The following is a 27,933-nucleotide window of genomic DNA, read 5'->3' as shown; positions in this document are numbered from 1 at the left end:
CTTGACGTGTATAAATATGGATAATGGATGTTAGCTATGGTGCATTTTCTCAAGACATCGTTTTTAATAACAACTTAATATTGTGGAAAACACTGCTGCCTCCCTTGTCATGTGACTTGGAGCTAGCCATTTAATTTTTTGTGCCTCTATTTTTTTTTTTTTTTTTTAAAGTTCTTAGCACCCTCCATTTGCAAGGGAAGGAAGGCTCAGAGTGGTTTTTTTTGTTTTTTTTGTTTTTTTTTGTTTTTTAAAGAAGGGAGTCATTATTTTTTTAAGTATTTGTTTATTTATTTATTTTTGCTGTGTTGGGTCTTCGTTTCTGTGCGAGGGCTTTCTCTAGTTGCGGCAAGTGGGGGCCACTCTTCATCGCGGTGCGCGGGCCCGTCACCGTCGCGGCCTCTCTTGTTGCGGAGCACAGGCTCCAGACGCGCAGGCTCAGCAGTTGTGGCTCACGGGCCCAGTTGCTCCGCGGCATGTGGGATCATCCCAGACCAGGGCTCGAACCCACGTCCCCCGCACCGGCAGGCAGACTCTCAACCACTGCGCCACCAGGGAAGCCCTGTGCCTCTATTTTAACATTAGTAAAATGAAAGACTTGAACTAGAAAGACCCAAAGAATCTCTGCTGGGCAGGTGTAGCATATGGTCATAAAGAAACAAAAAACTAATCGGCCCACATGGAGCTTAAATCCACGTTCATGGTGAGAACCAAGTGGACGCTAACTAGCTCCTGGCTGGTAACATTTACCTTGTTTCACTGAGAAACGTTGCTATGAAATTCAGATGTCACTGGGCAGCACGGTCAGTCTCATCAGAAGTCATTCTAAAATGTCTTTTTCTGTTCATCCTTCTTCTTTTCATGCCCCGACACAGTACAAGGTTCTTTTGACCTATGACACCCGGAAAAACCAGACTAACCCGGTGGATAAGAGCCCCACATTCATCTGGAAGAACCACAAACTTCCTAATGATATTACAGGCGGGGGTAAGATATCCTTCGTGAAGTTTCTTTTCCTGAAATTGTTTTTTTGGTAAGGAGAGTAAATTCTGTGGTTTATGAAATTAGCCTGTGTTTTCTGTTTTGTTTTGCTTATTGTCTGTATTAGATTTGCCAGGTTTGTAAACATGGACTTTACGTCTCTGTCCAATGAATAATATTACAGTTCTGATAAAACACTGAAGATATCCCATTCTAATTTAGCTATAACTGTCTTTAATATAAGGTGTCTTCAATAGGGTGTCCTACCTACCCCTTGATGTAAATTTTCCTATAGAAAACTAGGTTTGGCAATTGGCAAAATGAACACAGAGACACATAGCCTCACTCCATTTACATTTTACTGAAGGAAACTCATGGAATATATATTTCAGCAAGGAATACTCGATGTCATTAGGCTGAGGGTGGTAAGTGAGCGTGGCCTCTAAAGTTTCCCCCGTTTCCTCAGAGGACACACATACTTGGGTCATAATGATGGTTACCCTCCTACCTGAGATGAGGTCCTATCATGTCATGAAAGCCCTAACACGTCTAGGGCTTCACCCATGCAACTTGCCATGCAACTGTATAACACTGACTGTCACTGGACAGGGCCAGCTGAGTGTCTCATGGGCAGCAAGGTCTCAGGGCACTCTGCCCATGGCTGGCTTGGCCAAGGCTTTCCACAATGAATAGTAAGTAATTCCATATTACTAATCAATTTTTAGGAAAAAAGTTTAAATTTGAACAAATATTTGTGCCCAAAGATGCAAAAGAAAAAAAAAAGGTGGAAACATTATTAATAAAATGACTTAGAAAACTACAATGTATTCATAAATGGGGCAACATGCAACCAATTAAAAATAATTATTTACAAAGAATTTTAAATGACATTGGAAAAGTTATGAGTAAAGTAATACAGCTTTTTTATTTAATGAAAGTCTAACTTTGCAAAACAATGTATAGAAATAAGACTGCAGAAAAATATGCTAAAATGTCAATAGTCGTAGCCTCCGGGTAATAGTATCCCAGATTTTCTTTTTGCTTTTTTATATATTTCTTAGTTTTCTGAATTTTCCATAATGACTCTATTAATTTACCATTTTTTAACAATATTAAAAATTATAAACTAGAAATACTTCTAGCCCTGCTCTACAGCCAGAAACTCTGGCTGAAAGGTTGATCTGACTGAAGAGAACAATTCTGATGAAATGGGCTTGTTTACATTATAGCTGTAACTATGTTTCTAGTTCTTGTGTTCCATGAGTCAAATGTGGTTAAAAATGAATCCTGTGTTTTTAGTCAATAGACATGAGGTAGTTGACTGAAGCAAAGAGAGAGGTAGGAAGTAGGGATCCCATTCTTCCAAATGATTTACCCTCATCATTGCTTTTTAAAGTTGATTTGTTTTCTTTAGCAAGCTTTTTTTTTTTTCTTTTTAATTATCTCTAGAACCATCTTCAAGCTTCCTAGATTCAAGCCAAACTTGACTTCTGAAATATATCTCTTTTCTCACAGGCTTCTGCAACTCTATGCTTCTTTCTTTTGTAATTTTTTGAGTTAAAATTATTTTTCTTTTTCCTTAATTATAGCCCTCAGTGACAGAGTTGGGTTTGTATTTTTAATATATTTCTTTAAAAGTTTTTAGATATTTTGGTTATTAAACAGAAGGTCTGTACTGTTTAAAATAATGAACTTCTCAAAACATGATTTTTGAGAGAGTTCTCATTATTTACCTAAACGAGATCACATTAAATATTTACATTACATACGACAGGGACGTTGCCTCATCCTGGGCAACTTTACTTCATCCTCAGTTAACTAGAAAATTCAGTTAGCCAGAGCTTTTCATTCTTTAACTGCTACATTTAGTTTCAAACTTTACAAATTAAGTAACTCAGTCTTTCAAATAGTATACAAATAAGATAGTCATGCCTGGTCTTTCATCTGTGTACACAACTGCCAACTAAGTAACAGAACGTTTCATCTGGAGATTCTACCATCACTGTCTTTTCATTCATCTGACAAATATTTACTTAATGCCAGACAATGTTCTAAGCACCTGGGACACAGCAGCGGACAAGGCAGATTTGGTTCCTGTTCCTCACCCAGGCCTTCCTCAGCTGTCTCCTGGGTGCCAGTGACATCCCTCTGTCTTCCTGCTCAGCCCCACCTCCTGCCCACCTCAAACCCAGCCACCACTGCCGCCAGAAGGACAGCGCGAATCCAGTCGCATTACCCAACTGCTGCTAACCCTTCGATTGGCAGCTCCACTTTGCCTTCAGCGTCCAAATGACTTATTATAGCACAAAATGTCCCTGATCTTCCTACGTCTCCAGCCTTCTATCTCATCTTACCTGAAATCTCTTCCCCACTCTCTCAACTTCCTCCTACTTCCTTAAAGAAAGGGTCTTGCAGCTTCATGCCCCTGTGTCTTTATTGATGCTACTGCCTCTGACTAAAATCTATCACCACCCCCCCATAGAACTAGTAAACAACCACTCATCCTCAATGTGTAACTTGGATTTCACCTTTCCTAAGCTTTCTCTTAGCATCTCAGGAGGTTATTGATCTTGCCCTTATTACACCGGACTTCTAGCATATTACTTATATCTCATTTATTTGTTTACACCATACACCGTGTAAGTGTAGGGTCCATTCTTTACTCAAACACAGTGCCTTGAAAGGAAGGAAAGAAGGAAGAAATGAAGGAAGGAAAGAAGGGAGGAAATGAAGGGAGGAAGGAAAGAAGTAAGGAATGAAAGACAGTATGAGATAACTATGAATATGCTTCTATTCAGTACCAATCTAGACAGTGTTAATTTCAGTCCATTTACTTCTCTAAGTATGAGTATCTTCTTCTGTTAAGTCAGGAGATTTGTTAACTGATCTCAAAGTTCTTTCCAACGATCATGTTCTATGACCTTGGGGTTATAAAACTCAATCTGCATTCACCATCTATCTAGTTAAATAGGCTGTGATAACCACAGGAGCCACCAGAGGGCAGCAGAAGCTTAACCTTAGAACTAATGTGATAGCGGTGATTTACAAGTATGTTGGATTAAAATTTACTATATTTAAATTCTATGTAGTATATTTAAATATCATAATTATATTTCATGTAATGTGATGTTTACACTAGGGAAGAATTGAGAGGGGCTAAGGACTCAGCAGATATTTCCTCCAACTCATGCTGTAGTCTGGAGGCTGGGTAATTTTAGTAAATGACTGATGAGTAGAATCGTCTGCACTGTTGAAATTGTATTCCTCGTACTCACTGTTGTTTTGGGGGGGGGGGTTGAGGGTATGAGAGTGGTGGTGATGGGGATGGAAGTGGTGATTGTAGTAATAAACGGAGTTCACCAAAGTCAAATATGCCCACAATACAGCTCCACCTCCAAGGGAATAATTTATTTCTGCCCTAACGAGAATAGAAATCCAGAGCTCACATTTTCACGGTTAAATTCTCCCCTTAGCAGAAAACAAAATAACAAGCAGAGGCAAAGTTATAAGTTAGCAAAGCATAACTCCTTCCAATTCATCCCTTATAGAAAGGTGCTGCAGTCTGAACCTTACTAAACCCTCTACCTCAGAAAAAAAAAATGGTTAGTTCATTAGAAGGACATAATGTGATAAAACAAAAATGGTTCAGAAATACATGTGACATGTAAGCTAAGTCTTAATAGCACAAGAGATTTTTTTTATGTGAATTTATTTACATATATTAACATTTGGGCATTTTTCTTTGCCTCTTCTCAGAGAGTGAGATGAGCAGGGCCAAGTTTTTATTCAGTTATTTATTTATTCAGTAATTTTTTACTGATACGTGACCAGGTACCAGGTCTGGTGCTGTGTGCTAAAGGTATCAGGACGAGCAGACAGAACCCCGGCCATGCCCTCAAGGGTCCTTGTTATGGTGCCATGAGACAGAATACAGTGTGAGGTGTTGAGATGCTACTTGAATAAGAGCCGGCCACTCATCATTCCAGGGACACCTGCATTAATTATATTTTTATTGTATAAAAATTCATGCACATGATTTTAAAAGCCAAGAGTAGAAATATTCCTAATGGAAAGTGAGTGTACCTGGTCCCACCTCTGTGTATCCCTGGTCTTGCAGTCCGTTCTGCTTAGTTTTTTTTCATATTTTTAAATAATATGCATATATTTCTTGCATTATAAGCTTTAGATGTTATCTATTTATTTCTTGTATTGATAAATGAAGATATAGTTCATTTTCACTAGCCCTACTTTTCTCTAAGCTCTTCTCAATATAGTTATATCTTTTTGTCAATACATTTATTGGTGCCTTGTAATTTTAATTAACTTTGCATAAGCTTCGAGTTCTATCAAGTATATATAAAAGTTCTTGCTTCCCAGCTTTGTAAGATGAAGACGTTAGTGTCTCTTTCCTTTCTTCTACCTCCATCCCACCTCCCAAATTCTCCTGTATTTTGCTGTAATTTGTCGGGGCTGATAGTATTTTTTTGGTAGCCATATGAAGCCCTCTGTCATTTACCTATCAGTTGAAAATTACTAAATATTTTCATTATTATTTTTATAAAACTAGATAGCATGTCAGAATAACATTTCTTTCTGTATAACTCCAATGTCTCTCCTTTGTGACACACGCACACACACACACACACACACACACACAAATGGATTTTTTAAATTCCAAATTCTCAAACTATTTTACTTTGTTTTATTTTTAGATTGCGCCTTCCTTGAACATTCTTCCCTAGAGTTTCTGATTGGGTCTCTCTTATTTATGCTATAAAGAAAAAAAAAACCTGTCTCCTTCACCATATTGCTATTACCTTCCAGCTTCTTACACACTCTCTGTTGCTTGGAATCCATTCCATTTGTTCTTCTTGAACCCTCTAACTTCCTATTCTGATAGGGATCTGTTGAGGCATGTTTGAACAACGACCTTCTTGTACAGTTTTGTTTTTTTTATTTTAATTTATTTTTGGCTGCATTGGGTCTTCATTGCTGTGCACGGCTCTCTCTAGTTGTGGCGAGCAAGCCAGGGCTACTCTTCTCTGCAGTGCGAGGGCTTCTCATTGCAGTGGCTTCTCTTGTTGCAGAGCTCGGGCTCTAGAGCGCAGGCTCAGTAGTTGTGGCGCACGGGCTTAGTTGCTCCGCGGCATGTGGGATCTTCCTGGACCAGGGCTCGAACCCGTGTCCCCTGCGTTGGCAGGCGGATTCTTAACCACTGCGCCGCCAGGGAAGCCCTCTTGTGCAGTTTTATTATTGTTGTTGTCCTTAATCTGGGCTTAGTCCTCTGCACACTCAGAGTCTGCTTCAGTGCTTCGTTGGGTTGGATCCACATTTTCCTGAAGTCCACTGACCCTTCAGCGAGTCTCTCAAATTCCTCCTTCTACACAGCTTCACCTACGTGCTAATAAATCAAATTCCTTACGTTCTTCATTGACTTCCCTCAGTGACCTGGTTGAGCTTGGAAAGGACCAGTGGGCGACACTGTCATTTACTGTTCATTCCACACCGTCCTACTTTTCCTCCGATTTGTTTCTCCGTATTGAAAACCAGTTGTCTATTTCTTCCTCTGTGAATCCTCCTTAGGTATATTGATTTCAAAGACATCAGATAGTCTTCCCACCAAAATTATTTGTGTGCCAGAAACTATTTTATGTTCTTGTAACATTTGATGATTCCCATAAGAAACGAGATGTCTAAACTATAGGGGTAGATGAAATTAAGCCACTTTGGGGCACATTTCGGACAGTTTTCCTCATAGACCAAGGATGCAGGATCTGTATTACCAATGAAGAGATTAATAAAAGACAGATATCTTTTTTTAATTTAATTTTTATTTTATATTGGAATATAGTTGATTTACAATGTTGTGTTAGTTTCAGGTGTACAGCAAAGTGATTCAGTTATGCATATACATATATCCATTCTTTTTTCAGATTCTTTTCCCGTAGAGGTTATTAAGAGAATATTGAGTAGAGTTCCCTGTGCTCTACAGTAGGCCCTTGTTGATTATCTATTTTATATATAGTAGTGTGTATATGTTAATCTTAAACTTCTAATTTATCCCTCCCTCCCACCTTTCTCCTTTGCTAATCGTAAGTTTGTTCTCTAAGTCTGTGAGTCTGTTTCTGTTTTGTAAATGAGTTCCTTTGTATCATTTTTTTAGATTCCACATGTAAGTGATATCATATGATATTTGTCTCTCTCTAAAAGACAGACATCTTAAAAGATCTCTCCTTTTCCCCTTCCTCAGATTATATTATCCAACTAGAATCTTGTGAAGTGTGTGTATTCTCTTTTCAAAGAGCCTCACTAGTGCGATTTTCGCTGTCTTTTCTGCCGCAGACCCTCCAATCCTGATGATCGCTGTCTTCACCCTCACGGGGACTGTGGTCCTGCTCCTGTTTATCGCCCTCCTGGTGCTCAGGTACCTACCAGCCCCTCTAACCTGCTGTGCTCCTCCTTCAGAGAGGGAAGAGGGCAAGAGGGAGACGTCTGATGTCTGTCGATGATAGTATACATTCACAAGAAGGTCTCTGGACAGAGCTAAGATCACGAAGGCATTCAGCATCAAAGACTCTGTCAAGGGCAGAATATTACTCAGTGGATGGATTAGAGCTTGCAGTCAGAGACGTTTGAACTCACATCCCAGTTCTGGGCTTTACCAGTTGTGTGGTGTTCACCATATTATCAGCAACTTAAACATGTTACTCAGCTTCAGTATCCTCATCTGAACTGTTGTGAGGAGTTGAAATAAGGTCCGTATAGTGACCATATACCAGGCATTCTACAGGTAGAAATAGCTATTTCTGCTGTTTTATTAGTATATTGTGGGAAATGTCAAGAGTCTCTATATTACATACTTTCAGGCTGGAAGAGGCTTTAGAAATCATCCATTCCAAACCTCCTGCTTTAGCCTGAGGAAAGAGAGACCCAGAAAGCCAAACGGTTTGTCTGGAATCACATCACCAGGTAGTGTGTTGGGCCAAAGGTAGAACTCAGGCCTTCTGACCATCAGTTCCATGATTGTTCTACTCAGCTTGGACATATGAAGAGCCTAGTGCAGTGCCAGAGACATAGTCTGTACACTCAGAAATATTTGTTGAATATATAAATGAATGAGCGAGTCTCACACTACCTCCTAATCTGTGTGTGTTAAACACACAAAACTTTCTATCCCGTTAGAGTATCAGGATCACTCCCATTTCCTAACTAAACCAGACAACAGTTTTCCTCTATGTATCACACGCTTTGGTCTGTGTGTCGCTGTACCTTCTCATCATGAGAGTCCAGCCTGTTGCATGTCAGTTAAAGGTTTCTCCAGGAAAGCGGGTAGATTGTTCTCTTCAGTCTGAAGGCAGAACTTGACTCCTGTGACTCTGTATTACCAAGAAATATAAGAGACGATTTACAGTGTATGTTGACCATTTAGTTGAAGGTAAGAGGAAACCAAAATTTGAGGAGAGTAAAGGCAGCCAATAGCAGGGCCACAGATGTGGCTATTGTCCCTCAGACACCAAGTCCAAATGGGCATCAGCTTAAGATAGGATGAATCACAAAGTAAGAAACAGTAACAGGTGGAAACAGGCATTTTCCATTTTCCCTAAGCAGGGAAGGCAGAGATAGGGCTTCCTAATGGCCAGAGCAATACTGTGTCCATGAGGAGATATGGAAGACAGATGTTATTCTATAGTTTTCCATTCCAACAGCTATGCAAGAAAAGTCTTGAATGATTTATAGCATCCTCTAATTCAATATGAATGGCAGTTGGCTCTGTGGAGTCCCAAGAGTCTTCTGCAGTGCAGAGATGAGAGTCCGGGAGCCTTCAAGGCCCTAATAGTCACGCCACTTGCCACCAGGTCTTAGGACCAAAATCTTTGGCCAATAATATACTATTTTATATGTATCTAATAGAGGAATAGTCAGAGTTAGATGGAAGCATAGGAAGAGAATAATCATTTCTGCTTAGGGGACATTCAGAAAGTCATCATCAATGACCTTGAGAAGGTGAGTAGGAGTTTGTCAAATGAGCACAAGCAAAGACAAACTCAGGGAAAAATAGGCCAATGGAAAAGAATACAGATTCTAGAATCTGGCACGAGCAAGCGTGAGAACTTGGCATATGATGGGAACATTGTGAGTCAGCTGGGAAATGATGTTGGAACAGTAGGCTCTCAACATGAAAAAAATGAAATTAAGCCCTACCTGAAATAATACACAAAGATAAAGTTCATTCCATATGGATTGTAAATGGATTACAGACCTAAATGTGAGAAAGCAAACTCAGAAGAAATTAATAGAAAATCACTTTATGTCTCAAGTAGGAAAATACTTCTCAGTCAAGATAAAAAAGAAAAGTCAAAGAAGAAAATAATATAACCATGGCCATAATAAAATCAAAACTTTTTATACAACAAAGCTCAATAAAGCAATAAACCAGAAGAAGGCATTTGCAACGCATCAAAGGACAAAAGATTTGTTTTGCAGAATTTATAAGGAACTCATGTAAATAAATAAGGCAAAGACAATGCAATAGAAAAAAATGGGCAAAATTGTGAATAAGCAACTCTATAAAATAGCTAGAAAATATTTGAAAAGATATTTAATCTCTCTAATAATCAAGAAAATGAAATGCAAAGCAACAAGCACTATTTCACATACATCCTAAGGGTTAAAAAAAGTTAAACAATACCAAATGTTAAGAATACGGAGGAAACGGGAATTTTCACAGTGGGAGGGCAAATTGGTGCAACCGCTTTGGGAAACAATTTGGCGATGTCTGTAAAGTTGTGAGTGTGCATTCCTATAACCCAAGAATGCTGCTTTGTCTATACTATCTGGGGGAAACAATCACAAATTCTTGACATTTTGAATGTTGGGTTACATGTTGTTACATTTTTCTCTGTGCTTTTCTATTTTCTTAATGCATTTTTTAAAAGGCACAAATGCCGAAGAGGAACTGGCTTATTTAGGAATCTGATGTATCCTCTGTTCTCACCTCACTCTTTCTGTGACATCAGTTCAAATTTTTTATTATAATAAAGGGTTGCCTTAGTGAAGGATCTGAGAAAGTGAAATGAAAAAGAAAAAAAAGAAAGAGTACAGAAGACCATCAGAAATCCTTACAGGTCCACAAAAGGCCAGCACTCACCAGTTTGGAGAACATGGAGTCACGCCATTGGGCCAGCTGTACTCACCGCGTATCCACCTGAGGGCATCATAGCTCTAGATTTCTCCTAGTGTTCAGAAACCGAATGGCATGAATACTAATACAAACCTATTGGCTGGTTCTATTCCTTTCACAGAAAATATAAGAGAGAATATGCACTTCGTCAGAAAAAGTGGTCCCACATTCCTCCTGAAAATATCTTACCCCTGGAGTCCAATGAGACCAACCATGTTAGCCTAAAGGTAAGGTGTCCCTTACCTGGTGAATGCGAGGGCTGGTGCAACTTGCCAGGGATTTGACAAGGCTTTGGTACATGGTATGAAATGTTCCAGGCCAGGATCATTTGTTTCAGAATCCAAGACTTAGATGTTTTCTAACTCTCAGCTTCCTATCTTTCCCTTGGCTCTTCATTGCACTAAATGTCAGCTATTTGAACCAATGAACACTTCGGTGGAGGCTGAGATATGGTGTGTTACTCATTCTTTGCATTTGACCCAGAAGAGAAATGCACAGAGTGAGAATTTGTTATGGAAGGGATATGGAAATGGGTAGAGCATTTGAGTTCCTCTAAACCTTGGGGAACTACTCTGCTTATACTAAGGACGTGTGACTTACTTGCTCATTGCTGACAAAAGAGGTCTCTGCTGCTATTTGCCCACATTCTCCCTCAGCCAGGAAATCTCAGCAGCAGCCCATGATAACTCCTCCCATCCACTGAGGGTGATGTGGGACCTAAGTGGTCTTATCTACTCCCCACAAGGGCCTCATGAGATGAACTTTATCATCCTAATTTTGCTGATGAGGAAATTGAAGGGCAAAGGGTTGAGAAGCAGGGCAGGGTCACACACAGCTAGTAAGTCAGATTGCTACAAATGGTAACAGCTAACATTTCCTGAGCACTTCTTATGTGCCAGAAGCATTGACCTGTTTCATTGTTCCCGAGCACTTTGAGGCAACAGGGCTAGAATTTCAGGAGCGTGGCCACAATTTGAACCCAGTCTGTGTAACTGTGAAGACCACGATCCTAACATTCACCATACACCATAGCCTTATCAGAGGTTTTATACCAAAGCATACTAAGAGGAGATGGAGTCCCAGAACCTCCACGTGAAGGAGTGAGCAGGGTCCCTCAGAGCAGGGCCAAGCCAACAGGATCGTGTGACCTGGGGTGCCTACCTGCCTAGAATCAGCAATTGCTTCATGGGTCAGGTTTGTGCTTGGATCCTCTCCACCAGCTCCTGGCATTCCACCCCAAGTCCTGCACACTGCACTCTGGTGCCTCCGGTCCCCTCACGGCTGTGCAAGGACTGGGTCTTCCCATCCTCCAGAAATGCTCCACGCTCGAAAGTGATCCTCCTGTTACATTCTGAACCACAGAAATAAAGGTGCTGTTGGCAAAGACCAGGGACTTGCCCGGCGGTCCAGTGGTTAGGACTCCCAGCTTCCACTGCAAGGGGCACGGGTTCAAACCTTGGTCAGGGAACTAAGATCCCGCATGCTGTGCAGTGTGGCCAAAAAGTTAACCAACTAACTAACCAAATAAATAAATATTTTAAAAATTAAAAAAGACCAATCTGTCTCAGGCAAGTGTCAGGATGAAATCGATCTTGTGGTCATTCACAGTAAAATGTAAACAATCGTCAGATTATTGGATGTTCAAAGAGAGAATTTATTGACCTGAATGGCTTACCGGCAGTACCCTGGGAAGGGGAGAGGAGACCTGTAGAAGGAGTGAGTGCTCCCCTGCCTCTGGTGTGACACGAGGATGGGCTCCCACGTGGTTCACCTCTGCCCACGTCCAGTCACGGCTCCACTCCTCACAAGCCACCCCACCGCCTCAAAACCCCAATATTGCACTTCGTTCTTTTGGGTTAAGCCTAAAACATTGTGTCTCTGCGTGTTTTCTTAAAATATAAATATTCCTAGGAGTATACCCCATCTACCCCTTGTCAGGCATGACAGAATTTTTATGAGTTAATTCATCAGTTAAGGAAAAGGCTAAGGAATAGGTCTTGGGGACGGTAACCGAGAAGGAGGAAGGTTAGAAGTGATTCAGAGCCTGGGGAATCCTTGTTACTCTGAGTTACAGCCCGGCTGGGGACCAGGCGACTGGGAATTGGCTGTAAGGAGAGGTCTTCCATTGCTCTGAGTCCGGCAGGGCCGGGAGAAGGCCCATGGAGGTCAGGCAAAGTCAGCAAGAGGGGAAAATGCCATACAACCAGACAGGCGGTGGTTCGAGCTCTGGATAAGGAAGCAAGACTAAGGGGCGAGATGATGAAGAAAGCATCCCGGGCTAGAAGAGAGAGGGTCAGAAAACCAAGGCAGCCAGAGGGAGAGAAGTCAGCAAAGCCCCAAGGGAGAGCAACAGACAGAAAAAAGTGGTAAAGATGCAGAGGACTCATCTGAGGATAGAACACCTTTGCTTGCAAGAAAATGTCACAAAGTTTGTCTCAGTTGATTCTCAGGTATCCCTGTGAGTTAGGATTGCCCAGATAAGGAAGGGACTGAGGTTCAAATGGTTTAAATGACGTATCGGGGCCTGAGAGGGTGAAAAGAATACTAGACAAGAAGTCATGCTTGGGTTCCGTATGTTCTTAGGCCACATGTGGTATCCTGTAACCCTTTTGTACCTCATGTATAAAATGAGACACAGGAGAAGGGGAGGCAAGTGACATTTATTAATCTGCATTGTGCTGGGTATCATGCTTGGAATTGGTTATAACTTATTTCACTCACATTTTCAAAATGTCCCTATGAGGTAAGTTTTAACAAATATAATACACAGGTTTTTATGAGAATCAAGTGGAAAGATGCAATAGTTCCCAATCTTTTTTCTGCCTTTAGACTGGCAGACCAAAAGCCATACTAGCCTGCAGGTGCGTGTGTGTGTGTGTGTGTGTGTGTGTGTGTGTGTGTTGTGTTTCGTTCCATATTTAACTTTTTAAAAAATTAATGACCAAGTACAGACATCTGGGAGTGGCATAGAAAATCCATATTATGAGCTTCTTTTGACAAATCAGATGATCTGGCAACTCCAGGCTGAGCCCAGAGCTGATGCGGCTGCCCCTGAAGCCCCAGCACAGTGTCGCCACTTGCGTTGCTACTTGGGCATTTAGGCACGAGTTCGCAACTCAGACACACAGCGTGCTCCCCTAAGAGCACCTGTCTGGAGCTACAGGCGATGGTTCCCAGTAGATGGGGGAGCTGAGAGAGAAGGAAGCAAAGGAAATCGCTGGCTGAAATAAGCCACAGGAGGAAGGGAGGAAAACCCAGGGTTAAGCTGGCGGATACTTGGAAGAAAGATACCATTGGAGGGGGAAGGTGAGAATGATGGGGAACACGAGTCAATTCTGACAGTTTTTCTGAGCCTGCCCAGAGTGCTGTGAGCAAACTACAACAGACACAGGCCGCCCGCAGGGCCTCTCAGCCTTGACTGGCAGGTGGGGGGGCGGGGGAGACAAGGTATGGAGCTTCTGGAATAATTGGCCTTCTCTTGTGCCAGATCGATGATGACAAGAGACGAGATACAATCCAGAGACTACGACAGTGCAAATACGACAAAAAGGTGACTCTAGTCTCCTCTGCTCTTCTGAACTCTCAGTCAGGGGTATGTGCTGGGCCTTCTGACTCATCGTCGCTCCAGCTCTGATGTCAGCAGTGCGATGGCCGGGGTGCCCGGGCTGATCCCCAGGGGCTGTTCTTGGAGCCTTTCACAGGGATGGGCAGGGCTCTGCTTCAAGGGTTACAACACTCACAAGTCATAAGTATATTGAAGGAAAAATAGAATTTTTAAGAGGGGGAGAGTGAAGGAAGGAAAAGGAAAAATTAAAGAGATTCAGAGCAGTCCAGGCAACCCTGTATATATTTCGGCTCATTGCAGTGCGAATACGACAATCCCATAGGGGGGTTTTGTATCTTCTTCCCCTCCCTCCTTCCCTCCCTCCCTCCCTCCCTCCCTTCCTTCCTGCCTTTTCATTTAGGCATTTTTAAGAAACATTCCCATCTGAGCCTACCATATCCCAGGCACTAGGCACCAAGGATATAAACAGCAATTAAAGTGTTACCGCTCTCTAGAGCTTACGGTATTCTGCAAAGATAGACACGTGAGCAAATTATTATAACATGCATATGAGTGGTCATGCTACATTATCTCCTTAATTCAATGGATCTTTGCAGCAAGTGATTCTAAAGGATCTCAAGCACAACGATGGCAATTTCACCGAGAAACAGAAGATAGACTTGAACAAGGTATGCGTCCCTTACTTAAAACCTTTAAGTGAGAAATAGCTTCACTCCATTTTCCCCAAGCATTGAGGTCCCTGCTTTAGCAAGGTGTTACTGGGGATGCTGACAGAGAAGCCCTCAGACCAAGAAATGGGTGACCATACTCGCTGAAAATTCTACCAAAATATGTTGAAGAGTGATGTTTGATGGTGTAAAACATGCTGGCATGTCCTAGAAAGTGGTCCTGATGTGATTTGGGAGTAGTCAAAGGTTTGTATTCAAGTCCCCTTGCTGACAAAAGAAAGGCTGTGGGGTAAGATGTAATGCCAAGTGCAGTAGGAAATGAACTGACACTTCATTGTATCAAGAGCAATACATCTTCCCAGAGATCTGAGACACGGCATGTTTTATTAACATATTAGTTTTTACTCAGGCGCTCCTTTCTGGCTGGCTTGCTTTGTAAATAAACATGTTATATCTCAGTTGCTTCAGATTGACTATTACAACCTAACCAAGTTCTACGGCACGGTGAAGCTTGATTGCATGATCTTTGGGGTGATTGAGTACTGCGAGAGAGGATCCCTCCGGGTAAGGAACCAGGATCGTTTCCAATTCCCTAACTAGCCAACCATATGCAAAAACAAATATTTAGTAGCAATTTTAAAGGCTCACTCAGTGAAATAATATCAGAGAGTTATCAGGAAAAGTGTATGGGCCCATATGCTTGTCAAACTAGATCACTCAGATTTTGTCAATCATCCATATTATATCTTTATAAGAAAACTAGCTAAAAAATATTCAGGAGTGTAGACTTGAAAAAACAAAGGACAGATGTGGAATGTGATTGCCTCTTGATTCATTTTATTTTACTTGCACACTTGCTTTTGTATTAAAAGAAAACTGGATGGTCATTACGATAGCAAGGAGGCTTGTTCCTAAGTCCTAGTTCTGCTGTCTAAATCCTACCATTGTCTCCCTTGGGAAGGATTGAGGATGACCCAGGAGTTGCCAGATGGGGTCAGGAATTCTTGTTGAACAAGTCCAAAGCAGAAAAAGAAAGACAGGACTGAGGCAAGTTCTTAGGAAGAACCAAGTATCGAGCTAAGAATATCAAATCATTGGCTAGTTCAGAAGGGCAGGCATACACAGAAGCATTCATACAAAAAACAAAGTCAGGTGTTGAGGAAAAGGGGAGGAGCAGGAAGGAAACCAGGACAATTGCTTCAAAGAGCATCGAAATATTTGCTCCGCACCTTGAGCACTTTCTAGGCATATGTTACAAGAGCTTTCAGCCTTTTAAATACCTTTGGGTAGGGTGACCATATAATTTCATTCTCAGGATCCTTTGAGAATGAAAGGGGGTACCAAAATAATTATGTTGTAACAGCAGACATAAACTGCAACCGGCCCCAAGCAAACCAGGAATTGTGGTCGCCCTACCTATGGGCTCCTTTCCGACCTCTTATCTCTTAAAAACCTCAATGTTTTCCCCAACAAAGCCAGAGTACTAATACTGGGGGCAGCAGCAGCTTCAAAGAGGTCCATACATTCATAATTCAATAAAATTTTAAGATAATAAAAAATGCTGAACTAATAACTTAAATATTTTTGTTCAATAAGCTTCAATTAAAAAAAAAAAAAAAAGACAAACACAAGAGGGAGTTCCCTGACAATCCAGTGGTTAGGAGTCCGCAAGTCCACTGCAGGTGGCACGAGTTGGATCCTGAACTAAGATCCTGCATGCCGCACGCAGCGTGGCCAAAAAAGAAAAAAAAAAAAAAAAGAATGTAGCTTTAAAAATGTATGTGTGGTATAAACTCAAATCTATCTTCAAAGAAAAAAATTATATCCCTAAATGCTATTCTCTCTTAAAAAAAAATCTAAGTATTCAATGCAAAATTTAGAAGAATAACTATGGCCTAAGGAAAGGAAACCTTCACAATTCAATTACTATAAAACTGGTAAATTTTTAAAGTGCATTCATGAGTTGTTTATTTTTTAAAAAAACTACAAAACATACAAGCTTCTCATACTTCTAATTAAGTCTCTAAAACAAACATAAAAATACACAAAAGTGAAAATTAAAAAAAATAAAGCTACGAAAAAGATGCTTTCAATTATGAAAGAATGTCATGACTATTAAGTTAAAAAAATCTGAGAAAAAAAGGAAAAACTTCAGAAACAATATAATCATGAAAACTTGACTCAAGAAGTAAAAACTTAAGGAGGTCAGTAACAATAGAAATTAACACTCCCATTACAAAGAAAACCAGATTCAGCTTAATTTTTCTAAACTTCAGTGAATAATTCTCATCATCTATGTAAATACTGTTCTAAAGTTAAACAAAAACATGAACGTCTTCTAAGTTCATTAACATTCAGCAAGGCTAGCATAAAGTTGATACTTAAATGTGATTAAAGACTAATTACATTTATGAATGTAAATGGAAAAATTATAAATAAAATACTGGTAACTAAGCCAGTTGTATATGAAAAGTGTAATACAACTAGATACGGTTAATTTCTACGAATGGAAAAAATATTACTCTAATGCATCATATCAAAAGGTCTTTGGAGAAAGACCATATGATCATTTTAATTGATGCTGAAAGTGATCGTTTAAATTGCTGCTGATATAATAAAATAAACACATTCCTAATAATAACAATTTCAGGTCTTTCAAAATTCAGTGTTTTCCATACAAAGGCTAGACCATATCTGATTCATTTGATCTCAATGCAACAGAAATTACCAATTAACAGAGCCTGGTCAAAGGGTTTCACATGGTCTTTTAATCCCTAAAATGCCCAGCCAACATTTAGATATCATATGCGTAGTGTGTTTGGCTCTCTGCCCTATGGTGGGAAACTTCAATTACCTGAGTGGTCCTGGGCCCCCCCCCACCCCCGTCTGGCATTGCTGACTGGGAGCAGACCACACAGAAGCTTCTACAGCAAACTTATCCACTCCTTTGTATCATGAACCTCAAAGCAAAGGCTGTGCCTTTGCAAACTACATTCCCCTCCCTGATGTAATCCTTTTAGGCCTCAACCCATGGCAAATCCCGTCAGAAACTACGTTTGGGGGGAAACAAATGAGAAAGTCTCTCCCTAGACAGAGTAAAAACAATATGCTTCCAATCTTATAAATATACAGCAACCGGGACTTCCCTGGTGGCACAGTGGTTAAGAATCCGCCTGCCAATGCAGGGGACACGGGTTCGAGCCCTGGTCCGGGAAGATCCCACACGCCGCGGAGCAACTAAGCCCGTGAGCCACAACTACTGAGCCCGCCCGCCACAGCTACCGAAGCCCGCGCGCCCAGAGCCCGCGCACCACAACAAGAGAAGCCACCGCAATGAGAAGCCCGCGCACCACGATGAAGAGTGGCCCCCATTAGCCGCAACTAGAGAGAGCCCGCGCGTGGCAACAAAGACCCAACGCAGCCCAAAAATAAATTAATGAATTACTTTAAAAAAATATACAGCATATAAAAGGCTAACCTTGGCTAACCTTGTTTAGGAACAGTTGATTCATTCATGCAATAAACATTTATCGAACATCTATTCTGTGCCAGACACTTACTAAGATGTTGCAGATACACCAGTAAATGAAAATTATCACAGAGTTGACATTTTCATAAGGAGAAGAGATAGTAAACAAATAAAAACGTAAAAAATGTCAGTGCTCAAGGAAAGAGTTACTTAGGGTCTGTCTGCTCAGAACTCCTCTCCCTTAACTTGGCCTGTTACCCACAGCCCCTTATCTGAAATGACTGACGGCTTTGGACCCTCTGTTGGAAACTATTGGTACAGTACCTGAATTAAAACTGGGCTTTTTCCCCAAACAAGAAACTATTGTTAGGTTCTCAGTTAGGGTGCTGTTTAGAGTTTTACTGTGAAGAATAGTTTTCAGCTTAGTTAAAACCCTGTATCTCGATAGAACCCATCATCACATTAATACTGTGAGTTCAAAATTCTAGGTCCTACAGTTACCGCGAAAGTCCAAGCGCTCTGTCTTAACGACAGAGGACTTAGTAAACGGAAGAAACACTTAGAGGTATTAAGCCAATGGATACAATTGATCATGTAAGTGAAAACATAGCCTAATGAAAGAATTTCCTAATAGCAATTCCTTGTTGAAAAACACTAGGGTAATTTTGACGAGACAGAGCCTGTGGCTCAGCCCACCAGCCCACTCTCCTGGCAGGTGCCTACTCATGCCTTTACTCCTGGTGGAAGAACCGGTATGTTGGATCTATGGTCATCTCCTGCTCATCTCCTTGGGATAAGAACCACCTAATGTTTCTTAAATCAGAGAGAAAAGAAACACGTGTTCAGGAAAACCAGGACAATGGAGTTCCAACTTGTTCCTGAGCCCAAGGCCTCATGATCAGAAAGTCATTATTTGTCTCTAAGAGTCTTTCCACAAAAGCCTCCTTCAGCCAACTCATCTTCTTCTTTTTCTCCTGCTCAGGAAGTTTTAAATGACACAATTTCCTATCCTGATGGTACATTCATGGATTGGGAGTTTAAGATCTCTGTCTTGTATGACATTGCTAAGGTAAGAGACCCACAGACACAAAAGACATTTATGAAAGTTAAATCTGGGAAAACAGATCTAGCAAGCTATTGCATTGGTCTCTTCATCTGTAAAATGATAATAAAAATAGTACCTATGTCATAGGGTTGTTGTGAGGATTTTATGAAACAATGCATGTGCTCCGAATAAGACCTGACAAGTAGATATTCAATATATGTTGGCCATTATTATTTTTATTATTAAATTCTTTCTACACTGGGCTTGGGGCACACATTTTCACAGATTTGCTGGAAGTAAAAAAAATCACATAAGGTCTCAGAGAAGATGACTGAATCCTCATCTTCATAAGAGAGAATATTAAGGGCAGGCATTCGTCTTGCATGAGGCAATAATAAATCTGGACATGTATATTTCCCAGATGTGCTATGAAAAGGAAGTGGATACCAGTAGCTAGGGCCCCATTCAAGAATGAAGAAAAGTGAGTCCCGAGAGTAAGCTATGTGATACAGTCTTAAATCACTTGAAAGTCACATAGGATCAGAATCAGTTGGAAAAAATGTGACACAATACCTTATTTGGTACATTCCATCCCTGGGATCAAGGCCGAACACCAGTTTCTGCAATACCACCTTTGGCCAGCAGGGGGAGGCACAGCAGCCCAAAAAGGGCTTCCTCTTTCAAAACAGGATGAAACATTCTACTTCAAAATAGAATGAAACCGTTTAGACTTTAGGAAATAATCTAGCCTCACCCCTCCCTTCAGGAAGGCAAGGCCTTATTCATATTTTTTAATTGAGGTAGCAGAGGACTAGAGACATACCCAAGGTCACAGACAGAATAAGTGGTAAGCAGGAACGCTTTAAAAAAATAGGATCAATCTTTGCTTCATATTATATACAACTACTAAACAGAGTCTTTAGACAATTGCCTTTTACTGTGTCACCTAAATAGACTTCAAAACTAGATGCAGTGCTTAGGCAAATATTGGGGCTTTAACAACATTTTGAAAGTTAAACTTAATGGAATTAAATTTAAAGTTTGATGGTGATTCTATTTGCATGCCAAAATAATTTCAAAACGTCATTTCTTTCCTTAAAATAATGGAGCTGCTGAAAAGTGTCATATCTCTTTGTTTTCCTGTTATCTGGAAAACTACAGGGGATGTCATATCTGCACTCCAGCAAGACAGAGGTCCACGGTCGTCTGAAATCCACCAATTGCGTGGTGGATAGTAGAATGGTGGTGAAGATCACTGATTTTGGCTGCAATTCCATTTTACCTCCAAGAAAAGGTCTGTCATGAATGAAATTTTTGCTAGTTTCCCACTTAAAAAAATTTTTTTTTCTCACAAGTCCATGTAAGGTGCTCAGGAAATGGTGATACTGGTCAGAAAATAAACACTTGGAGTTGTAAGAGACATCAGCTGGGTCATTCTCCAGCACTACCCCCTTCTCAGTGTTCAGTGCATGCTTGTCGAGTTGAACAAATCTCCTCTGTGGATTTCCTTCATCTGTGTGTCCCTTGATATCAGGGAGAAATCATGAAGAAGTTATTGGCTTGTGGAAGCAGGACTGCATGAAAAAATACAGAAGTTAGAGCAGTAAGAGATCTTAGAAATCGTCTGATCGAACCCTCTTCATTTGTAGAAGACAGAATTGAAGCTCAGAGAGGTTAAGAGATTTGCCCAAGAAGATAGAGTACAAGGCTGAAGACCCGTATCCCAATTCTAGACTTCATTCATTTATCTGTGATAATGATAAGAAATGATGATGATAAGACAAAAGTCTTATCAGTAAAATACATTCATACTTACCCCTTTCAGGATTGTGATGAGGGTCAAAAAAGTAACACACTAAAAAAGTGATTTGTAAAGTATAAAGGGCTTTTCATGTTGAACATTCACCTGTTCTTTACTAGAATTCAGGGTTAAACAGCCTCAGAAGGCTAGGGCTCATATATGCCTCAAAATACTACCTGGATCCAAAAACTAAATTCTGCCTCTAATCCTACTTTGCAATCCTCTAGTTTTCCCTTAATAGATGAAAAATTACAGTTCTGCCCCCCACTTCTTCAGTCATGTCAAGGATGCTAGGACATTGGACTCAATCTAGTAAGTGCTTGTTGAGGACCTACTGTGTGCCAAGCAGTGCTCATCATGGAGTGAGCAAACCTCCTTCACGAAATGACTCACCTTCATGAAATGACTCACCATGACACAGCATCAGATGAACTGCAGGCCAAATCCTGTCCTTCTGAACATCACCCAGTTATACCTACCTGTCTGTGGGGTCGGTTATCGGAAATTTTAGCATAAGTAGATTTATTTCCCTTCCCACAAGTTTAACCATTAGCATCGGTTGTTCATGAATCACAAGCCACATGAATTCACAAGACATAAATTCAAAAAAGGCAGTGAACAGTTGGATGGAAAACTAAATGAGGAAAGTGTGCTTCATCATAAGCATCTCACTGTACTGAAAACACATGAATCTGTAGGTTTATTTAATTGAAAATGCTGAAGGTAGAAATCTCAGAAAGTCTGCAAGGAGCTAGGTGATCCTGGAAAACTTCCAAGGGATGTTGGAGGATAATTCATTGTATGCCCTCATTATTATACATAAGATATGTGATAGGGGTCCAAAACCCAAGTGTCTCTAGGAGCCAAACACAGGACACAGGAGTGCTTCGCTCGTGTGAAGTAGACTTGATGGAAAGCACTAGGAATAGCAGGCACACTAGTAAAACGTGAGTAAAGTGTACGCATTCTTTTTTAAAATAATACCGTGAGCACCAAAGAAAACACATCTGTGGATAATAGCTGACTTCATGGCTGCCAGTATGTCACACCCAGAAAATATCAGTGATGGTCTCTTTGTTCAAATGTTCTGTCTTTATTTTCTTTCAGGAAACATTATAAATATATGTATTTATAATGTTCTGTATTACATAAAATATATAAATATATAGTTTTAAAATATTTATAGAGGCTTTCATAGGTTTATGTCATATGTTCCGTAAGCTATTAAATCCTCAGCCTCTTACATTCTACTGCATTCACCCCACAAATATTTACTGAGCGCTTCCTGTACCCCAGGTGCTAGTCTAGGTAGACCTTGAGGGTTTTCAGGCCTATGATCCAAGCAGTTTTAGGGAAGGCATTGCCATATTTCCTCACCCAAATCCTGGCATTACCTAGTCAGCTTGGGAGGCAAGTGTGTGTTCTGCCCCATCACCAGCATCAGCGTGGTAGAGGGACTTAAAAATAAAAGCAAGTTGGGGACCTCTGGGCCGCTCACCCCCCTCAACCTCGCGATCTCCATGCTGAATGCACAGACCTGTGGACTGCCCCAGAGCACCTTCGCCAAGCCAACATCTCGCAGAAAGGAGACGTGTACAGCTATGGGATCATCGCCCAGGAGATCATCCTGCGGAGAGAAACCTTCTACACGTTCAGCTGTCGGGACCAGAAGGGTGAGAGTCTGACCCTTCGGGGGCCTTCTCTGGGACCCAGCAGGAATTCTAGGCTGACTGAGACCCCGAGGTTTCTGTGACCACATCTCAGTCCCTCATCTGCAAAAGCAATGTCACATCCACCCTCCACACTCCACGGGGTAGTTGGAGGGATTCAGTGACAGTATGAATGTTAGAGGGCTCTGAAAAGCATAGGACAATACACCACTGCCAGCTGCCACTACCGTCAGCATTTTTGTGAGTTAGAGAATCTCGCCTTACAATTTCTTGCTTTCCTTCTGATTCCAATAAGAGATGTGTGTCTGCTTCACACCTGAACTAGATCACTCTAGCGGGACAACACATATTTTAGTTCTTACTAAGAGCAGATCTATGGTTTTGTCACATGTCCTCTCAGGGTGGAAATGTCTCTTTCCATTCATCCAGTCCTCGCTTTACTGAGCACTTATTATGAGCCAGCTCCTACCTGTCTGGGGGGTGGAGGTGGCTATGGGATATAGGGAGGACAGGCTAGCGTCTTGGTCAGAGGAAGCCTCCCTAAGACAGTGGTCTCTGAGTTAAGTTTTAAAGGGTTAGTAGCCTTAACTTAAGGTAACCTCCTGGGTATAAGGGGGCATGAGACCCCTTCGCCTGGTGGATCATCCATTCATTCACATCTGTCTGTCAAGTGCTGGCCTAGGCTCTGCCACGCTCCCACTAGGTACCCACCCAGGGTCGGTGAACCAATTCAGAGTCTGGCGGCTGCTGCTAAAATTCCTTCACGCTGCATTCTTTCTTGTAATTTGAATTCTTCCTACCCCACCAGAGAAGATTTTCAGAGTGGAGAATTCCGACGGAGCGAAACCCTTCCGCCCTGATCTGTTCCTGGAAACAGCAGAGGAAAAAGAGCTGGAAGTGAGTATATCTCCCTGCATGGAGTTTTTCTGGGCCGCGGCAGGAGGACCACAAACTTGGTGGATTAACACAACAGAAATGTATACACTTACAGTTCTGGAGGCCAGAAGTGTGAAATGAGTTGTCAGAAGGTCATGCTTCTTCCAGAGGTTCTAGGGGAGAATCCATTCCTTGCTCCTTCCAGGAGCTTCTGGTGGCTATTGACATTCCTTGGCTTGTGGCCACAATGCTCTAATCTCTGCTTCCAGGCCACATTCTCCTCTTCTGTCTGTCTAACCTCCCTCTACTTCCCTCCTATATAAGGATACATGTGATTACAATCAGGCCCATCAAGATAATCCAGATTATCTCCCCATCGCAAGACCCTTAACTTAATCACATCTGCAAAGACCCTTTTTCCAAATAAGGTAACTGGTTCCAGGGGTTGGGACACACCCTTGGGAGCCGCTATCGGCCTACCATACTCCCAACTCAGGAAGGAATTCAAGTATACATTACATTCTCGATTTTTAGGAGCTAGAAGAGCAAGATTCCATGTGAAAACCATATTAAGCTTATAAATACTACCTCCTGATTGAAAAATAAATATGCCAACATCTAGAAACAATAGGGAAATGTACTTTCACTCTTTCTATCCTTCCTCTGAAGAAAATGGAGATTTTCTCTGTATCTGCTTAATTTTTTTGTAATCCCTCACAAAGGCCTTTAAGGCCTGTGGGAAAAAAAATTCTAATTTTTTTTTTTTAGAATTTTATCTGCGCTTTTATAATCCAGAAGATGGTAAGTAAATGTTTAAAAAATATTTATGGTCGTTAAAAATTTTTTTTAAACTTTAGTTCCTTGCAGGATAAAGATAAAAATATTTTGCTTTAATTTGCAGGCAACCTGCCAACTGCGGTTATGGCCAGACTCTACTGGGCATGAATGGGCCATTTTTACTTCTCTCTCTCTTTTTCAGCATTAAAGGCAGGTTGTACCCCAGGGTCCTGAGCTACATCTGCTTCTATCCTTGCTTCTCCTCATGCCTTCCTTTCCTCCTGCTTTTCTGGATCCTGGGATCCCTCCCCACACATCAGCATCTCTCTTCTCAAGCCCTCCTTTCCAGCCTGAGTATATCCACATGTTGTTTACAACCTCTTTCACCAAAGCATCCTCCTCATCAGTTCACTCGTGTGGCTGGATGGTTCTGGAATTGAGTATGAGGAATTCGATTGCATTATCTAGTAGCTGGTTCCAACAGAATACAGGCCCGAAACTCCAAGACTTGGCAATGCCTGAAGAACATCTGCTGTTTCACGGGCGGTGCCGTACCAGCCCATTTGTCAGTGCTTCTGTCCCTTCTTTGCTGAGGCATCAGCCAGCAGATCGTTTTCCCAGGCAGGACATCACCTAGTGGTGAATACCGGCAACCACGGTTCCATACCGCGGTCCTGTCCCTCCCCAGGGACTCTCGTTAAGGCAAAAGAACGCAGGCAGGGACTGTATCTAGTACCATTTGTGATCCTGTTTGGGGTCAGAGTGAAGAACAAACTTTATTATTTAAAACAAATGGTTTTCACCATGCTTTTTGATCCCACAAAAGCTGCAAACAAGTGGTATCGAACGAGTGACGGTTCCACAGGCTTCCTCGCGTCTCCCTCTCCCTCCGCACCTCCCCTTCCTCGCTTGTCTTCACCGCAGCTGCGCGTTGCATCGCCTGGGGAAATTAAAAATGTACAGATGAGTGTCCTTTGGCCATGCAACATCTGGGACATACTTAGGCTAAAGAAACTATTCGTTGTTTATCTGAAATTCAAGTTTAACTGGGTGTCCTGTATTTCTATTAGCTATATCTGAGAACCCTAACAAGGCCCCTTCACAAACCAGTTAATTCAGAATCTCCGGAAATCATAAGAAGCTTTGTGAACGCTCCCCAGAGGATTCCACGGTCAGGCATGGTTGAAAACTAACGTCATAGAGCCTCACTCATTTAGAGTCACTTGCCTCGTACTCACAGAGCTCAGCTGTTTATTGCCATCCCCCCGCACAAAGCCTGCAAACGTCCGTCCGTAAAGCACTTTGTCTCTCCCATCAACCCCACCTGGTCCAAATCAGTATCGCCGTTTTCCTCAGTTTAGGATCGAAGGGAAGGGTGAGGCAAGGTAGTGCAGGCGGCAGTGATTGAGATACACCACAGGGAGCTGGGCCATTTCATCCTCGTTGTCAGAGTTGAGATGTTTTAAAAATAGTCTCTGCTTCAGTTACTCCCAACCCAGAACAGAATAGGATAGGATACCACCCTCTAAGCTAATGCACCTCTTCTTTTATTTATTTATTTGTTTGTTTATTTTTATTGAAGTATAGTTGATTTACAATGTTGTACCGATCTCTGCTGTACAGCAAAGTGACTCACTTATACACATATATATTCTTTTTTTAATATTCTTTTCCATTATGGTTTATCACAGGATACTGAATAAAGTTCCCTGCGCTGTACGGTAGGACCTTGTAGTTTATCCATTCTAAATGTAATTGTTTGCATCTGCTAACCCCACACTCCCAGTCCCTCCCACTCCCTCCCTGCCCGCCCCTTGGCAACCCCAAGTCTGATCTCTATGTCTGTGAGTCTGTTTCTGTTTTGCAGATAGGTTCATCTGTGCCGTATTTTAGATTCTACCTATAAGTGATACCATATGGTATTTGTCTTTCTCCTTCCGACTTACTTCACTTCCACCTCTTCTTTCTTCCAGGTCTATCTACTTGTCAAAACCTGCTGGGAGGAAGATCCAGAAAAGAGGCCAGACTTCAAGAAAATTGAGAATACACTGGCCAAGATATTTGGGTATGACTGAAATTTTTACTTTTCTCCTCTAATTTCAGATTTTTCTAATAATAGCTGACATTCAGTGGCAGCTAAGTATGAGAATGTCTTTTCTAATGAAAAATCACAGACTACAGTACCTGTCTCAAAAAAATTAAAATGGTATGGAGACGAACAGACCATTTTCTCGGGGGAATAATCACTTGAAACGTTAAGTACTGTACTGAAGTGCAAAACTTGCCTGATTAGAAAATAAATTCTGACTGATCTGTTAAAAATATAGTTCCTTGACCCTTCTGCAGGTAATTAGGATTTAGAAGTCTAGTACAAATCTTCACAAAACCCTGGATAATTCTGAAGATCAAAAAGTTTCTTACAGTTTTAAAATCTTAAGATCAGCAACTTTGGCCTTAAGCACTTGAGCCATGAATCAGATTATAATTCAGGATCAAAAAAAGTAACATACAGTTATCCAGTAAGACTGAATTTTAGATTTCCCATGTTTTCAGTTAGATACAATGCAGGGTGAGAAAAATAGCTCTGAGGTAAGAGTTAGGAGATCCAGTTTCTAGGCTAGGATCTAATAATAGCTAGTTGTGGGACATTGGGCAAAACACCCGAACTGGGTATCAATTTTGTTGCTAGTAAAATTAGAATGAACAAGATGATTTCTGCAGTTCCTTCCAGCTCTTTCTGTAGTTCTCGTCAAGTCAAAGACACAGATAAAGCTAAATAAAGCCCAGGACCGAGATGGGGTAGAGTGAAGACAATGAAAGTGTGGCCATTGACTGTTTGATCTAAACCGTCATATGTGGAAAAGGAGCAGGAAATAATAAATGATTTATTATTTTCATTTCTTCCCAGACGTGTTACTAAGAGCAGATGAGATTGTATGTGTGACAGATGAAATGTAAGCTCGTGAAGATAAAACTAGGCCCCTGATATTTAGCCTTTAATATGGTGGTTCTCAACTTGGCAGCACACTGAAATCACCTGGGGAGATTTTTAAACTACTGATGCCAGAGTCCTACCCTAGAGAGTCTGGTGTAATTGATCTGGGTGCAGGCTGGCATCAGGAGTTTAAATAAGCTCCTCAAGTGATTAAAATACACAGCCAAGGTTGAGGAAAACTGTTTTAATTGAATCAATTCATCATGAAATAAGATAATCCATCCCTTACACCTGCTCCCTCACTCTTTCTACCCAACTAGACTCCATAATGGTTTCCGGTAAGACTCTCCTAGGGACCTTGTTAAATTATTTCTCTTAATCCCAAACCTAGCAGTTTCCAGTCATATAGGTCTGTGATAGGACTCAGAAAAGTACTGAATTTTTAACAGACATCCCGCCCCACACCAAGGGGATTACGATGTAGTCCATCTTTTTGAGTACAGAAATGGCAACTTGTAATTGTTGTTGTGATAACGAAACGGTATGATCTATTCATCCCTTCGGTTGTGTCATGAACGTTGTCGCCAATCCTCACAACAGCTGTGCAGGACTCAGTGTGTTTCCCGACTGGGCTCTGCACCTAGGCGTGTCACAGGGTCACGAAAAGCTGCCATCTCATCTAAGTTGTCTTGATCTAACAAAATACTCCGGAGTTAGGGCTCTTGCTCTAGGACCCTGACTCTGTCTGAGGAGATACTATGTAAGGCTCAGCTTTACTTTTCTTGGTCCTTTTCTTATATTCCCCTTTATTGCAAGTTGCTCCTTATTAAAATTTTAGAAAATTTGAATAAGCAAACAAGAAAGTAAAAACATCACCTGGTTTTCAATAGATGACCACCAGTTTTCAAAAACTAAAAATGGGATGATAATTTTTGCTGTTTTATAAACTGGCTTTTTTCACTTAATAA

At 41.2% G+C, this 27,933-nt stretch overlaps 1 protein-coding gene across 6 annotated transcripts in view; it reads left to right on the top strand.

The window, feature by feature from the left end:
- Positions 1 to 27,933, top strand: part of GUCY2C (guanylate cyclase 2C) — a 115,739-nt gene that overhangs the window by 70,699 nt on the left and 17,107 nt on the right. For 4 of the 6 annotated variants that reach the window (XM_068560128.1, XM_068560124.1, XM_068560126.1 and 1 more), the window contains 11 exons: positions 873 to 984; positions 7,321 to 7,402; positions 10,281 to 10,386; positions 13,647 to 13,751; positions 14,321 to 14,392; positions 14,852 to 14,956; positions 18,844 to 18,930; positions 20,068 to 20,200; positions 22,243 to 22,380; positions 23,186 to 23,274; positions 26,004 to 26,095. In XM_068560128.1, the coding sequence (XP_068416229.1) occupies positions 873 to 984; positions 7,321 to 7,402; positions 10,281 to 10,386; positions 13,647 to 13,751; positions 14,321 to 14,392; positions 14,852 to 14,956; positions 18,844 to 18,930; positions 20,068 to 20,200; positions 22,243 to 22,380; positions 23,186 to 23,274; positions 26,004 to 26,095 (1,121 nt within the window). The remainder of the gene's footprint in view (positions 1 to 872; positions 985 to 7,320; positions 7,403 to 10,280; positions 10,387 to 13,646; positions 13,752 to 14,320; positions 14,393 to 14,851; positions 14,957 to 18,843; positions 18,931 to 20,067; positions 20,201 to 22,242; positions 22,381 to 23,185; positions 23,275 to 26,003; positions 26,096 to 27,933) is intronic. The other 2 variants (XM_068560129.1, XM_068560130.1) reach the window with 1 other exon arrangement.

Source organism: Eschrichtius robustus, chromosome 13, assembly GCF_028021215.1.
Source record: "Eschrichtius robustus isolate mEscRob2 chromosome 13, mEscRob2.pri, whole genome shotgun sequence".
Classification (NCBI taxonomy): domain Eukaryota; kingdom Metazoa; phylum Chordata; class Mammalia; order Artiodactyla; family Eschrichtiidae; genus Eschrichtius; species Eschrichtius robustus.
The sequence above is the reverse complement of the archived record's forward strand: the minus strand, read 5'-3'. Positions and strand labels throughout refer to the sequence as shown.